Here is a 15341-nt window from a genome sequence, read left to right on the forward strand (position 1 = left end):
TAAGGTCGTCAAAAACGCGTTCTTGCAGCAGAAAAAGAATAATACCCAGAAAAACAATAGGTTCCTTGCACTTCGTGCCAGGACACCGTTGGGTCCTGGCACTTTCGTGCTCGGGCCCTAATAATAATACATTTTATTTGGTGGCGCCTTTCTAGACACCCAAGGACACCTTACAAGGATCATATAAGAGCTGATGCAGGTCAGGTAGACTGCAGAGCAAACTGTAAACAAGTTAAGATGAGCAAACATGCATCATGCCTGAGCTAAGTACTTTTAGGATTACATTAACAAAACAAAAATCCTGTTCTTTAATTCTAATTTGCTCCATCTCTTGTGCCTGTTTGAGTGAAGAACCGGACTACTGGAGTCTAATATCAAAAATCTCCAACCAACTGCAGACTCCACCAGGCATTTTGTCCATTTCCAAGTTTCATCATCAGGGATACATTCTTCAAAATTAAGAAAATGGTGGTACTGCCACACAAGTCTGCAGTGCATCATTACAATATCAGTAGTTTAATTCAGAAAGTTTTTATTCCCAGTGAAATATTATACAGCAGTGTAACGTCACTTTAAGGGTGTCAGGTATTAGAAATATAGAAGTATTAAGATGGATTTTGCCAAAGCAGAATGCACACTTCACATTCTGTGCAGAGTGATAGACCATTTTATTTCACTACTTTTGCTTTTTAATTAATAACTAATTACACTGTAACTAGAGATTCTACATCTTCTAGTCAATTTATAGGATAAACATTACATCGCCTCATTAATAATATAATTTGTTAAAAAAAAAGACATTTCTGCAAGGGGTGATAAAATATGATAAAGACCATCATAAATCACGTATGTCATTTATTCTCTGTACAAACAGACAATTTTTGTATAAACTGTACAATCTCTTTAACATGCGGAGGCAAAAAAATGGCAATGACACAGAAGAAATATGTAAACACGGGAAGTAAATTTACTTTGCCTATGTACAACTTATAAATTATACTATTCGCCATCCTAATATGCCGCCATTACACATTTGTTTTATTGTCTGTTTAACCATTTTGACAAAATTATTTCTCTCCATGTATGATGGCTTAAGGGAGAACCTGTGTTTTGCTTCTTCGGAGCTTCATCTCAAAATGAAGCAAATGATCTGCAGGCGTGACGACAAATCAAAGCTCAATGAGCCTGAGACTAGCGACTTACTCTAATTCAGTGAAGCGAGCAAACATGGCTTTGCGGACTGCGTCTTTGTACGTGTCTGAAGCAGAGAGAGTGTAGTTGGTGCCTTTAGTGCCAAGTCCGGCTCCCTTTGTTCTCAACTGGGCCTGAGGAGAAAAAAACACAAACTTCAGTACCTTTTAGAGGTATATACAGTTATTGATGCTGATGGGTACTGGATACACCCCGACACCACCAGGTAATGGTTGTGAATACCTCAATTGGGGTAGTGATGCCCTGCTGGTTGCGACCGAGACCTTTACCCTCCTTCCATCCCATGGCCTGCAGCATTTTGTTCCCGATATTGTCACTGTTAAGGCCGTCTTTAGTGGGCTGTTCATAGTTACTGCACAGGGGAAAAAGGGACATTTTAATTATATAAGTATTACTAAAAACTAGGGATGCATCGATACCGGATCGGATATGTGCATCCCTACTAAAAGACACACAAAAATTAACAACTAGAGCTTTTCGGAGATTGGAAAACAATATTTTACACACATTGGTTATTTAACAAAACATAGTTGCTTACACGACTGGTGCTGGTTGACTAAACTTCTTCTTTTTAGGTGCCGGGGGTTCAGGGATGCCATATTTTTCTCTCCTCTCAGCCGCACGGTCTCTGTATTTCAGCTATTCACCAGCAGGATAAAAACATTTTGAATTTTAGTCACATTAACTAAGGGAACATTTTGACTCACTAGCAGCTGGGGGATTCTGTATTGAGACGAACCTCAGTTTCTTTTCTCTCCCACTCTTCCAGCTCTGCATCCGTCATTTTGGATCTCTGGAGAACCTCCAAGTTTTTCTGGGAAAGATAACATGAATATCTCAATGAATTAACGGTCTTATCCTGACTGACAATTTGGACTTTTCCCTATTTAGGCCTGAAAGCAATATGTGTGATGATGTTACCTTGTGGAGGTCAGAGAGCTGCTGATGTCGCATTAGACTGTCTTTGTTAGGAAACTGTCTCCTACACAGCAAGCAGGCCAGCTTTGTCCAGTCTGTCATCTTGTCCTGGCCTCCATCACCACCATCAGGCTCTGCTGCTGCTCCCTCCTCAGGGTCACTGTCTCCGCTGTAGGCAGCCACAAGGCCACACTAACCACACCGTGGATAGACAAAGGCATGTTGTTAACATAAATAACACATAGTAGTCAAGTACATATATTTACTATGCAATTAAAATACCTTCGACAATGATTGCTTTAACATCGCAAAGGAAAAGGGATGTAGAAAACACTAACCTTAGAAGTGTTGGCTGAGCTGGTTGGTGGCTCCTCCTCAGGGCCCCTTGGCACTTCTGGCATTAGTCGGTCTATACTGCCTGGCTGCTCAAATAAATAAACATAAATCAATCAATAAATCCATTTAGGATGTTAAAGCCTAAAAGTTGTTTCACACCAAGCACAGATTTTAGTTAAAAAACACAAAAAAAACACAAAAAAAAACTGATTTTGTGGGTTCTTATGTGAATGCTTGCACACCCCTGTGGAACATTCGTGTGGGGGAAAAAATATTCAGACGGACCTCGACTTCAGTGGATTTCTACCTGCAGAAATATACTGTATGTTTGACCAATGAAATCCTTTGTTCCAACTGCTCACCGCCATTCGTCATAATAATTAGCCGTGTGCTTCTGTTTGTTGCACGGAGAGGGTGTATTTTTGGGGCCTTGGAACAATGGCCGTTTGTTTTACGGACTGTAGGACGAATGGGCTTTCTTTGGTCCAAGGGGACATTTTTCGGACTACTGGTGTTTGGGATTAACAATGGGTCGTCCCCTTCTCAACACCCAATAATGTACCACAAACACTTCTGCTGTACCTCAACAACCAAATAGAGGACAATATATGGCTTGAGATCGCCCAGCAGCTGGGCTACGATGAAGCTGTTAATGCAGATGATATTCACTTGCTAATGTTAGCTACAACAGCTTAAGCATTAGCATCACATTTGGGGTCCAATTAAGTTTATGTGTTGTGTAGTTAACGCTAGCCCCCTTGACATTCTCTGTCTGCGTTTTCGTTGTGTGGAGTTGACACGGCACTATTTAGAGGGAAGAAGGAAAGCCTCAATGACAAAAATGGAACACGGCAACGCAGCAAAGTCGCATCGCGCGGAAAATTCACATGCGGATTCTGTATCCTGGCATCGCATTTTTGCATCGCACTCTTGAGAAACAGCTTTAAAGTTCACTCATGCAGTCTCAGCACTTTGTCAGACATTGAATACCGATGGATTACCTTCTTTTCAAACAGTATGAAGCCAGCATCAGCAGCTGCTGCCTCCTTCCTCTCTTCTTGACTAATAGGCTGAAAGCTACTCCTGAAGTTATCTTTGTGCTTGTTGAGACTTTTAGCCCACCGCTCCATGTCTTTAGCAATCTGAAAGAATCAAACAGATTTGAACACACGGTTAAAGTCGAAACATTTTAAATATTCAGAAAAGGCTACGTAGAAGTTGAAGAAGCAGAAGCCACAAGCATAACAGACAATATGTGCTGATGTAGAATTCATATCACAGTACCTGCTGAGCAGTCTTGCTTTTGGGTTTTTCCTTTTTCTCCTTGCCCTCTTTGCTGCCTGCTCCGGTGTTATCATTTGGTCCAGCATTTGCGTCGGTTGAGGCAGGTACGTATGTCTGCTTCTCAGTGTCCCAGTAGAGATACTGCTGGGTTTGAGAGTTGTAGTAATACTGAAAAAGAGATAAACACCAATGTAAAAATCAAAACAATAAGAACTCTTCCTGTGACTCTCACCAACATGACAGAAAACGTGGTCAGCCGTGGTGGCTGTGTACTACTTACATGAGTGTTTGGATCATAGTAGAGGCCAGTTTGAGGATCATAATAGTAGCCAGAGGACTCATCATACTGATAGGTGGACGTGTCAGGAACTGTCGATTATAAAACATAACATTATTAACAACTACAAGAGAAAAAGTTCTCATGCATTAAAACAAAAATACCATTTTAGTTACCTACTGAATTATTGATAAATTAATAAGTGGTCCAAGCCATAATTCTCACTAGCCTCCCTACTTAGCAGTAATAGAAAGTAATCCCAGGTACTGCTGCATGGTCCACATATCAAAGACTAGTCTCTGCTGTCTTGTTTGCAAATTTAGCGCTTTGAATCAGTTTGATATTCATCAAATTTTAAATCCAGGATCAGCATATCACTCTTAAAATGCAGGCAGAACCAAATGCTCAAGTCTCTGTTTTTCAAGCTGTACCCAGGGAAACGCTTTAATATGTATTTTTTGTGCATGACAGTGACCTCAAGAGGATTTTCTCTTCACGCACATCACACTTCTTCAACAGGACAGGTGTTAAGGGATCTTGTGTGTTCATACCAGTGCTGGTGTCAGCTGTCTGTCCTGAGGCTGTTGATGTACTGCCGGTAACCGTGGCAGCAGCTACAAGGCCAAAAGGCACAGACGCACCGTCAATGCCTGGATGATGTCCTGAGTGGCCTTTTACATCAAATTGCTGAGCAAGTGACAATCCCTGCAATAAATGTAATGCTTATTTAGAGGTTGTTACACCATGCATTTTGTGTAATTACATAATGAACAAAAATATGTATGTTACCTGAACAGCTGGCTGTCCAATGATATGGGGCTGGTAGACTTGTGCATTCTGTGCCATTACAACTCCAGGTGGGGCAGCTAAAATTGGAAAAGCAAAGCTCTGTAACATTTTTCCAACAATCAACATCACTACGCAAACAAGAGTCAAATTATTATGTTGTTCAGAATCTAGCAGAGATCTCTTTGTCTGTGCTTGTTTTCCTAAATGAAGTGTTTATCTACTTGATCTACTTGCTGTGCTTGTTGTTCCTACAACCTTACAGTCTTTACACACTGGTGGCATGACAAATAAAAAACACAAAAACGCAAAAATACTCGCCTGCGAGTATTAGATTTCTAGGGCTTTTATTGTGAAAGGAGTGGATCTAATCTGCGCTGCCTTTGTCAAGGTTGAAAGGACTAATATAGTTTGCTGTTCTGGTTCGGACTACGGAGCCCTCATGTTGTCGTTTCATAAATGCACTGTTCCCCATTTGCTTCTGTAATCCTGCAAATTTCACTGCTGTGAGACTAATAAAGAATTACCTTATCTTAAATATGGGCACAACTCAACCCATTCCCATAAAAGGATTGGTTGATGCCTTTATTAGCGGGGCGAAAGCTCAGAAAATCTACCTTGTTCCGTAAAAAAATAATAATGACATTGCTATTTTGCCGCGTAATATTCACGTTCTGTGTTAAAGTATTCATGACCAAAACAGTTTGACAAAAATATATTGACATGCAAATTAATTGCACAAAAAACTCCAATGTTAGATTAGATGCTATTGTTATTCCAAATGTTAGAATATCCTGTAATCTCAGCTGCATGTCATCGCATAAGAGACTACATTTTACTAAATACCAAAAATAATATCAAATTTTTACTATTACACAATAAAGGGTTAATACCTCCTAGAATCCCATTTCCCTGGGAGGTGCTGGGTCCTGCTCCTTGCTGGTAGTACATCTGGTACTCCTATTGAAATAAAAATTCATTGAAATACACAATTCATTTTTTTCAAGTGGTGTGAAACTACATCACCTGGTGGCCAAGTCACCAAGTCAGTTTTTTACCCAAAGGAGGATGTTGCATTTGTAACATTTGCTTAATATTTAAAACATAGATATGATACACGGGTACACCCGCATGTCTTATCTCTGAGGTGCTGTATATATATATATATATAATGGTCAGTAAGCTTGACACTGTCCAATCCAACCAGGACAATTATTTCTCTGAGGAAGTGTTGTAGTCTCCTGCAGCTGCCACTAGATGTTACAACAGAGCCATGTTTTACCAAATGCATCTTTAAAGTAAATAAATTGAAAGATATCAGAATGCATCTCTGCTCTCAAGTTACAGTTGATCAGTTACAATGTTCATGCTTAATTTGTTCTACTAACCTGAGACAGTGGAGTATAGCCTTCTTCCAGGTAGCTGTACTCTGACATTCCCTCTGTGCTCTGCTGTGGCTGAAAAGGTGCAACACGGGTTATGAGCCTGTCACATTGATACTGTGAGATGATAGATAACAGGATGTTGACAGAAAAAGGACCTACCTGACTTGAAGACCACTGGGCTGCAGCAATGGCGGTGCTGGCCACAGAGAAGGCACTGACGCGGTTCCCGTCAGGTAGTAAAAGGTCCCTAAAACAGGCAAAGAAATGCAAACAAGTTAATTACCACCTATAAATTTGAGTCTGGCTGAACCTCTCTCCTCTTTATTGTGGATCAAAACAGGCAATTTGCCAAGGAAATTAAAAAAGTTAAGAATATAGATGTAGTTAAATATTTTCATCCATCACAAAACCAAGACACATTATATACTATTATACTCACTTTCTAGCGCTCTTAGCATAATCCACCCCAATGGTTTTTCCATCCAGTTTTAAAGGCGGCTGCAGTCCCTGTAAGATGGTTAGCAGCTGGGAGGCCTCCTGTGAAAAGGAGTGATATTCAATTTTAAGCGATGTGCAGGCATCAATAACGTCGCAACATCAGTAGAAAGCCAAATGGAAGCCACTGATAAGTGGTTGGTTGTTATAGCAGTAATTTGTGATGCTGAATAACAGTAAATTGTGACATTTGTACATGTTAAAGAATGTCTTACCAGAGGAGAGGACAGCTGCACAAAGGCAAAGCCTCTGTTCTGGCCTGTCTGCTTGTCCTTGATGAGGCGAATGTTGTTAGATGAAAGATTCGCATATGGTGCTAAGGTTGTCAAGATGGCGTCCACGGTGGCCAGAGGAGCAATATTTCTCAGGATGATTGCTGTGCAGGACAAAAGTCTATATTTAAGAACAACCCACCATGGAAACTAAGTAGGACATCGCATCCATCTATAGAAGAGGAGTCCTTACTGTCGCCATAGAAATCTCCGGTGGGTTGAGTTTCAGAGACTCCACTATTATTGCCGTTTTCACTGTCTGTTGAGAGAATGACAGAGAAGTAAGAGATGCATTAACATAACGTTCAAAACCGTGTAATCAAAGAACTGGAAATGGGGTATAGATTGATACGTGTCAAAAAGTGTCACTGTGCTAAATGAATCAGTATTTACCATATCATATATATGATATGGTAAATATTGACTATTTCATAAACTCCATTATGTATTGTGTTTTGTTCCTATCTTGTTTTATTGTGAGATAGCAAGGGAAAGAAAATGCATGCTGTTTCCCATCTATGCCTACATCTGACAGTGACAACACTTATGAAACCATATTATTAGGTATACTGGGCCTCTAAAACACCAAAAACAAACTTTGCATCCCAGCACTGTTGGCTCAGGCTGCCCGGATGTTTGCAGTCAGTGGCCTCTTGTTGATTTAACTACTTACCGGCTTTGGCTGCTCCACACCTGAAGCACTTCAGCCTCCTCCGGAAATTGTACAGGCCACACTGCAAGTAACCGTTCACATCATTTTTATTATACACCTACTAAAGCCCTGAACAGTGCTGCCTCAGAAAACAGGCAATCTATATTGGTGCAGCATACCATACTTACCTGAGACACAACCTAACCTTTACTGCTTATTCAAATGTAGATGTACCACATAATACGCTAACAGGACTGCAACAGTTGTAATTTATGGGCCTATCATATATACTTAAAGGCCTGTGTGCGTGTGTGTGTTTGAAGTGTTCCGTAGTAGCGTTTTTTGGACAATGTGGCCATGAAGCCAAGACAGATTATTAACTTACAGTGTTGCAGAGCCAGTCTTCATACTTGTTTCTGGGGTGACTGTAGTGCATGTCCACGCTTTTGCCTTGGATGGTCAGACGTTTCTGAAAGAGGACAACAAAAGTCACTCAAGCATTCCTGGCGAGCATCAATCTCATCAATAGAGCAAGCAGTGTTGGAAGGGAGAGAGGGGGGAGAGGGACCCCCAACAGATAGCCTTTGTGTTAAAGACAAGACAGGCACACGATGTATATGTGAGCATGATGTATAGAGGGTTTTAGGTGTTTGGGACCCGAGTGCCCAGGCTGAGCTGGAGCAAAGTGTATGTCAGCACAATGTGACCCTATCAGACATTTTTGACTGCCTTAAAGAAAAAAAGAAAAAAAGAAGATTAAAAAATCCTTGTCTACTGGAGGGTAGGCTTAAAAAGAATAGGTTGAGCTTACATTCAACTCTGAACTATCATTGATAATGCCTCTATCGGCAAGGTAAAGACTGTGTGTTTATTATCTTAAATGCAGATTCCTTAAGGATATGACCTCACAATACGAGTCAAATCTGCAGCTTTGATGCTACTGCCAATACACTTAACTAAACAAATACATTTGTTAAAACATTAACTTGTAAATCATGTATATAATCATCTCCACTAATATACAAATCAAATCTTTTGCTCTGTAGCACACAATCCATTATTTCTTTTCAAAAAGATCTGTTGATTTCACACTACTTATTCAATGCACTTTGGTTGCCTTTTAGGGTTTTTTTTTTTTTTCCATATCCCCAAGATTAAAACTAGACTTGGCGATTGTGAAGCAACCTGATTGGTCTCCATCCATCGGGTAGCATCTTGCAAGTGATAAAAGTCCACGAAGGCGAAACCACGGCTTATACCTAGAGACAGCATTCAAATATAGACGGGAGGCGTGTTAGTTAAGAGTCCATGGGCATATTATTCAAACTCTTCCACAAACTGCTTCACGACCCAGGCCCTGTTTGGTACACAATAGGCCACTCCTTAGGAGTTTTACCATAGCAAGAATCCCTGCTGAATACCATTTTTTAAAAACACACTCGACAAAGTGTGTCTGCCAATTGAATTTCTGTTAAAACTGTTTGCTCTTACTTACCTTAAAAAGGTCCACAGTGAACTGAAATTATAAGTCTTAAATCAACATTTTAAATCCTTTTTCAAGAAGCTTGATACTATTCTCTCCTAGCTGCTATGGGAAAATGGGTCTGAATGGAAGCAGATTTGCCTTATGGTCAAAGACTGGGGGGAGGTCGAGGTCCGTCATTTATATATGGTTCTCACCTGTTTTCTTCTTCATCAGCCTGACATCCACTGGCTGTGGTCCCTCCAGTTGGTCTATGGAATAACAAATCTAAGCAATGCACAAATGGTGTGTTAATATTATGATTCAAACCCCCCTTAAAAAGGCATTTCATTTTATAGAATGAGTGGTGTACACACATAAAACCAAACTAAACACTAAAGAGGTTACATATCTGCAGACTTACATCGTCGTCCGTGATATGAGGAGCCAGGCCCCAGAGCATGATGGTCTTGCTCTTCTTCTCCTCCCCAGGATCCCTCCTGTAATCCTGCTCTGGGTAGTCGCCATCGGAGTGATAACCATCTTCTGATCTATCACTGTTACGTCGTTTCCTTTCTCTTTGCTTTAAAACAAATAGAACAGTGCATCAGTTAAGTGTGGATGTCATCAAACAACACAGTATGTTTACTAATACATTATACTAGCATTAAAAATCACTGATATTAGATTAACTAACCTCTGGACTGTCTCTCGATCCTCGACGATCTCCTTCAAAACGATCACTGCGTCTCTCTTCGCCCCAGCGGCGCATGTTGTGATCACGCTCCGGGTCCCTCTCTCGTCTGTCGCGCCATTCTGAATCATCACGGGATTGCTCAGAGCCATATCTACCGCTACGTTCAGTCCGACTAATCCTATTCAGAACATTGAAAGGCAAAGCAGCACATCAGCACAACTAGAGCACAATAGTCCTTATAATATATATTCAATCAAATACTAATGTATCAGCAAACTCACCACCATAAAATAAGCCTGATAACATCCCCCTGTTGTAGGGGCACTGTCTCAAGTATGGTCAAAGATTTACACTAAAATGCTTCAACACTTACAGGGGGTTATTGCAGTGCTTATGTATATATTTTTTCACATTTACATCTGTAAGTTTTATAAGCACTCACACAATGTTTTTGGTATTCTGATGCTCCAAAATATTCCAGAAAAAGAACATCACAACACACAAAAGGATTTTCTGCCTTTCTGTAATATTTCTTGATTTCTCAATTCATGTGATGTGGGCAAAGAGAAGCAACAAAGTCACCACTAAATGAATTAGCTGTCACATTTCAGGACTTGGATACACTAAAAACAGCCCTGGCATGCAACTTTCAAACTGGAGAGCACAATGTGTAGCTCTGATAAACAAGCTACACTGTACAGGTGAGGTCATTGTATACCTGTATTGCATCAATTTCAACATTTATGTAACATTAATTAAATATTGTTACGAATTTGACTTCCCAGATTCAATTAGCCATTGATATCCATGGATTAAACCTGCAGTAGGCAGAATGTTTTTGGCATCATTGGGCAAAAAAGTCCATAATAATTTGTCAGCATATTGTAATTCAAATGCTCTGAGAGTAAACTAGACTTCTGCACCTCCTCATGGCTCTGTTTTCAGGCTTTAAAAAATCTGTGACGGGAGGCTTCGGCCAATCACAGGTCATTTCAGAGAGAGAGCGTTCCTATTGTATTGTTATCTCCTATCATTCAACTGAGGCAGCTGTCAATCACTCGATAACTTCGATCAAACGGTCAAACTAGGCAGCGCTGATCAAATATGAATCAATATTCTGTTACTGCAATGCCTACTCCTCGCCTCAAATGTTTTCAGAAACATCTTGTAGTGTACGGTTTACCTGTAAAACCAGAAAGTTTGCTCTGGCTGGTGGGTGTGCTTGGTATTTGTCAAACCGATCTCAACATAGCTGACGGGTCAAAAGCTTTATTCTACAACTTAAACATTTGAGGCGAGAAATAGGCATTACAGTAGCAGAATATTGATTCATATTTGATCGGCGCTGCCTAGTTTTCAAGAGTAATTGACAGCTGCTCAGAGACAACAGCCTCCAGATCGGCTCTGATTGGTTGTTTTCCGGTCTGTGAAATCTTGCAGATGTCATTAGGAGCACCAGAGGACACCAGAGGACACAGAGGCACGTGATTTTTTTTGTCAGATTACCTGTCTCATGCACTACTGTCAAGATAGTTTTATAAAAATAACCTTTTTAATCATATTTGCTCTAATCCTGCCCACTGCAGCTTTAAAATGACAACGAGAGTCAAACTAATTTCATTAGTATCCCGCATGGTAGGCCTTTTTTTAAGACCATGAGGTAAATATTGTACTAAATGTTCACAAATTCAGATAACTAAAGGCTGGCGTTAACACAGACAGGCTGGTTGTGGGTGCTACTGACCGGTTAAGGGGTGCTCTCTCTCCCCGGAGGAGCTATTAGAACTTAACAGCCATCTTTAGCCACACCTACCACGGAGAACAGCGCCTCACTACAACTCACCGTTTATCAGCTCCCATTTCACCCCACTGCATTCACACGACTCTAGAAAACAAGAATGCACACAGTGTTTTACTAATACAAACACTCTGCTGTTGTGTTTGAACCTCTTCTTTAACAACAGAGCAGTTTGACTGCAGCAGCTGGATGACACTGAGCGCGACACACTGCTGGTAAACCCTGACACAGATCCGGTCTAACGGCAGCAAACACACACACAACGCGTATTAGAAGCCATAATAACGTTTCCGTTCACAGTGTGAATGTTTAACTCACCAGTGTAGTTTGTTAACAACGTTATTACTGATAAAAAAAGCAATTTAAGAAAAACCGTGAGACAGAAAACTCCTCTCTCTCAATGACTCCTCAACTACAACGACACCTTCTTTGTCCCAGGATGCATTGCTGTGTAACCCGGTGCATTGTGGGGAAGAAGAGCATTGAAACCCCGTGTTTGCCTCACAGGAAGCGTTTAGTTCCGTCTTCCTGACAATTGGTCATATTTAGGATTGACATTACAGCAGATAGAGTTACTGGCTGGTGTCACAAGTTGTTACATCTATCTGTCTGCAAATGCTAAAGAAGGCATGCTACTTGAACATATATATCGATATGTATGGTGTTTGAAATGATGCCTGAAAGGCTTGACTAAGGGCTAAATACCCACCTTATCATTAACCGGCCATCTTACTGAGCATAGAGCTGACTAGCTTGCCTTGTTTGCAGTAGATGGTGTTTTGTATTCATTAACTGTTTAAACAAATAGCAATACATTCACATCAGGCTTTCAGTAGGTTGCATTGCATAGCAAATAGTAATAAGCTACAGAACCTATCTCAAGTAAATTTTATTTATATGGCCCAACGTCACAAATGTGCCTCAGGGGGTTTTGCAATCTGTACAGCATACAACCATACATCCATGCATAACAACACACTGTCCTTTATAACCTTTATTCTAACAGGGATAAAAGGAATAACTGACTGCTTATGTGTAGCTCTTCTCAGGGCAATTTTAATTCATGTTTCTAGTCTTCAACCTGGTCACGAGGCCGCACTAAATCCCACTGCTAATTTCTTGTTCATAATATATTTATTTACAATAATCTTTATTCCAGCATTCATGCCAGTGCTGTGGACTCTTGCACTGTATCCTACAATCCTGTATACTGAATAACAATTTGACCTGTCTAATGTTGGCTGTCCAGCATTTTGTCTGTACGTATGTAATATCTACTGTACATGTTTGTGTTCGCTTATCTTTGTTCAGCTGTTTGTATCTTCCTGTTAACTTGTGAAGTCTGTTTGAGTATATACTCCTCGAATGTGTCAACATACCTGGTCAATAAAGTTGAGTCTGACTAAGGTGAGCTACAACATAAAACAAGGTCGTTGTTTATCATTTATTACAGTATTTAAATCCTGAAACATCACCAAACAGTTCACTGTACAAGCAGGTCCTCAATAAAGATGATTACACAATTATTTGTTCAAGTTGGCACACAAGGATGTTCCCCTTTTCGTAAAATCGCGAATGTGGTGATGACACTGCATACAACACAGATGGTCAACAAATTGTGCTGATACCAAGCCATAATTGAGCTCCATATTAATATTTTTTTTTTTAAACCAATACTTATGGAGCTTATTTTAGTTTTTTATAACAATGATGATGCTTGAGTCACTGACACCCAAGGCAGACCCCATATCTTCTATACAAATGTGTCATGAGATAAAATAAAACACAAAACTCAGCCATATAATATAAAAATGGTCCACATGGTCCCAAAATAGGATGGTGGAATCCATCACACTTATTCCAAAAAATCAGGGAGGGGGATGGGCAGGTGGTTCTGGGATGCTATCAACTCCCATGATGCTTTCTAGGTCAAGGTTTCCCCTTTCGTCACCTGTAATGAGACAAATTGTGTAAATGTTACATCATTTTTGAAATATTCAAACAGAAAAGGGCAATGGAGTTGTTTAAATTACAATGCAGTATACTTACTCTCGCCTCAATATATTCAATCCTCCTCTCCAACGCTGTCAGCTTCTCATTGAGGGTGGCCAAGCGGGATCGACACGACATATCTGAGGAGGAGAAACTGTATTTAGCATGTAAACCATCAACAGTCACGACATTTAATTCTCTTTTATGTATTTATTTAAAAAGGATCCCCATTAGATGATACCAATGGCACCAGCTAGTCTTCCTGGGGTCCAAAAAATCCAGTACATTAAATTGATCACATACATACTATCATATTTGTGTCACACTAATAACATTCCTAATCCTAATTGTTTGTTATCACTATTATGTAGTCTTATTATTTCTTTATATTAATCTTGTCTCTAGGTGGAGGCTTCAGATAAGCCCAGTGGGTTTTTTGTCTCTTCCTGCACTGTATATTATTAATTTATTTTGTTTTGTGATGTTGTATAGTCTTAAATTGTGCAAAACAAATAAACAATAAACAATAAACATATATAATTTTCACATTCATACACATCTTCCACAACCATTTAAAGCCTCAAGGCCCATCATCAGGGAAAAGGAACAAAAGAGAAAGCATCCATGACCAACACTGGAGTATGATGAGCTGCTGCAGTAATGTAGTAATGTATTCTCAGACGGTGTCTGAATGAGGATGTAAAGAGGGAAGCTATTCCAATGATTGACGGCACGATAAATCCTATAGTTGATTGTCGGTTTTGTCAATCACAAACACGTTCAGTCGACAACAATGAACGACGTTACTGCTAACATACCTGAGAGGTGATCATGTAATGTCAGGGTGTTGTTGTGTAGCTGCTGGAGTAACAGTGTTACTGACAGATGAGCAGACAGGCAGCGGCCTATAGCAGCTACTGTCTCAACACTTTAGACCAGTTGTCTTTTAATTCAACGTTTTGACAATTGTTTGGCAGCTAACACGAGTTAATAAGTGAATTAAATGTAAGATACTTCTCCGAGGGAACAATAACAAGCTCACAGCTAACGATGAAGCTAACTGCTAACTGGGAGTGGCCATTGAAACCATCAACATCGAAGCTAACAGCTAAGCTAAGCTAAGCTAACGTGATCTGGGTTATCGATCTGAGGAGTGATCAGTGACTTGGTGGTTATCAAGCTTACCGAACGAGTTCAGAAAGTCGGCGATCTTTTTGATGCTGCTCGTGATAACTTCTATGTACTCTCGATTCGCCCAGTCCTGGTGGATCTCTCTCTGCACTGGGTCTTCCTGGCCAGCCATGTTGGACGAGTCTCAGTGTAGCGGAGCGTTCAGTCAGGGAGAGCAGAGCAGAGGAGAGACCTCTGTGTTAGACCAGGAAGCACCGTGCTCAGACGGCCACAGTGTTGCTGTTTGTAGTCTATATGGTTAATACAAATCATACTTATTTAAAATAACACATTTTGCAGTATTACCGTTATGCACTATAAGGTAACGCCACATTCATAACGTTAGTAATTGTTTTGCACAATTTTAAAGGGACTGTTTGTAAGAATCAGAAATGCTTGTGAACAGCGACACCTGTGGCTGTTAAGTCAACGAAAGTCAGCGTTGGGCTCGAGCTTGCTCGCTCTAAATAGACATGAACGAGCATCGCTAAAACAGTGAGGCGACACACGTCAGCTAAAACCACAATATCACTCTATATTTCAGCTGCTTGGCAGTAATGTTAGCTGACCAGACGAAGGTCTCTCCATGAATCAATGCGGATCCT

The 15341-nt window shown here is 40.3% G+C and overlaps 2 protein-coding genes across 3 annotated transcripts; both read right to left on the reverse strand.

Annotated features, from left to right (window-relative positions):
- Positions 1-841: 841 nt before the first annotated feature.
- Positions 842-12032, reverse strand: rbm5 (RNA binding motif protein 5). 2 transcript variants are annotated; one of them, XM_074645279.1, is made up of 25 exons: positions 11893-12032; positions 11620-11661; positions 9777-9948; positions 9504-9662; positions 9298-9367; positions 8803-8876; positions 8003-8086; positions 7639-7699; positions 7159-7224; positions 6909-7069; positions 6638-6735; positions 6358-6445; positions 6202-6270; positions 5707-5773; positions 4817-4893; positions 4579-4732; positions 4031-4119; positions 3751-3918; positions 3468-3608; positions 2469-2555; positions 2134-2322; positions 1952-2026; positions 1751-1851; positions 1435-1564; positions 842-1325 (listed from the first exon to the last, which is right to left on the reverse strand). In XM_074645279.1, exons 2-25 carry the CDS (start codon positions 11649-11651, stop codon positions 1200-1202), a joined length of 2538 nt encoding a protein of 845 aa, XP_074501380.1. In that variant the 5' UTR covers positions 11652-11661; positions 11893-12032; the 3' UTR covers positions 842-1199. The 2 variants fall into 2 exon arrangements, with proteins under 2 accessions (XP_074501380.1, XP_074501370.1); XM_074645269.1 differs by having other exon boundaries at positions 9777-9954.
- Positions 12033-13004: 972 nt separating this feature from the next.
- brk1 (BRICK1 subunit of SCAR/WAVE actin nucleating complex) lies at positions 13005-14941 on the reverse strand. Its single transcript, XM_074645291.1, has 3 exons — positions 14752-14941; positions 13624-13706; positions 13005-13525 (listed from the first exon to the last, which is right to left on the reverse strand). Exons 1-3 carry the CDS (start codon positions 14867-14869, stop codon positions 13499-13501), a joined length of 228 nt encoding a protein of 75 aa, XP_074501392.1. The 5' UTR covers positions 14870-14941; the 3' UTR covers positions 13005-13498.
- Between the last annotated feature and the right edge of the window lie 400 nt (positions 14942-15341).

Source organism: Sebastes fasciatus, chromosome 1, assembly GCF_043250625.1.
Source record: "Sebastes fasciatus isolate fSebFas1 chromosome 1, fSebFas1.pri, whole genome shotgun sequence".
NCBI classification, from domain to species: domain Eukaryota; kingdom Metazoa; phylum Chordata; class Actinopteri; order Perciformes; family Sebastidae; genus Sebastes; species Sebastes fasciatus.

What these genes read in the sequence shown, in the direction of transcription:
- rbm5 (XM_074645269.1), bottom strand. Translation starts at nt 11,651, where the DNA reads ATGCAGTGGGGTGAAATGGGAGCTGATAAACG. An exon ending in GATCGAGAGACAGTCCAGAG is followed by an intron (nt 9,663 to 9,776) that starts GTTAGTTAATCT and finishes TTTGTTTTAAAG; the next exon opens with CAAAGAGAAAGGAAACGACG. An exon ending in CTCATATCACGGACGACGAT is followed by an intron (nt 9,368 to 9,503) that starts GTAAGTCTGCAG and finishes TGCATTGCTTAG; the next exon opens with ATTTGTTATTCCATAGACCA.
- brk1 (XM_074645291.1), bottom strand. Translation starts at nt 14,869, where the DNA reads ATGGCTGGCCAGGAAGACCCAGTGCAGAGAGAGATCCACCAGGACTGG. An exon ending in CGACTTTCTGAACTCGTTCG is followed by an intron (nt 13,707 to 14,751) that starts GTAAGCTTGATA and finishes TCTCCTCCTCAG; the next exon opens with ATATGTCGTGTCGATCCCGC. An exon ending in TTGAATATATTGAGGCGAGA is followed by an intron (nt 13,526 to 13,623) that starts GTAAGTATACTG and finishes GTCTCATTACAG; the next exon opens with GTGACGAAAGGGGAAACCTT.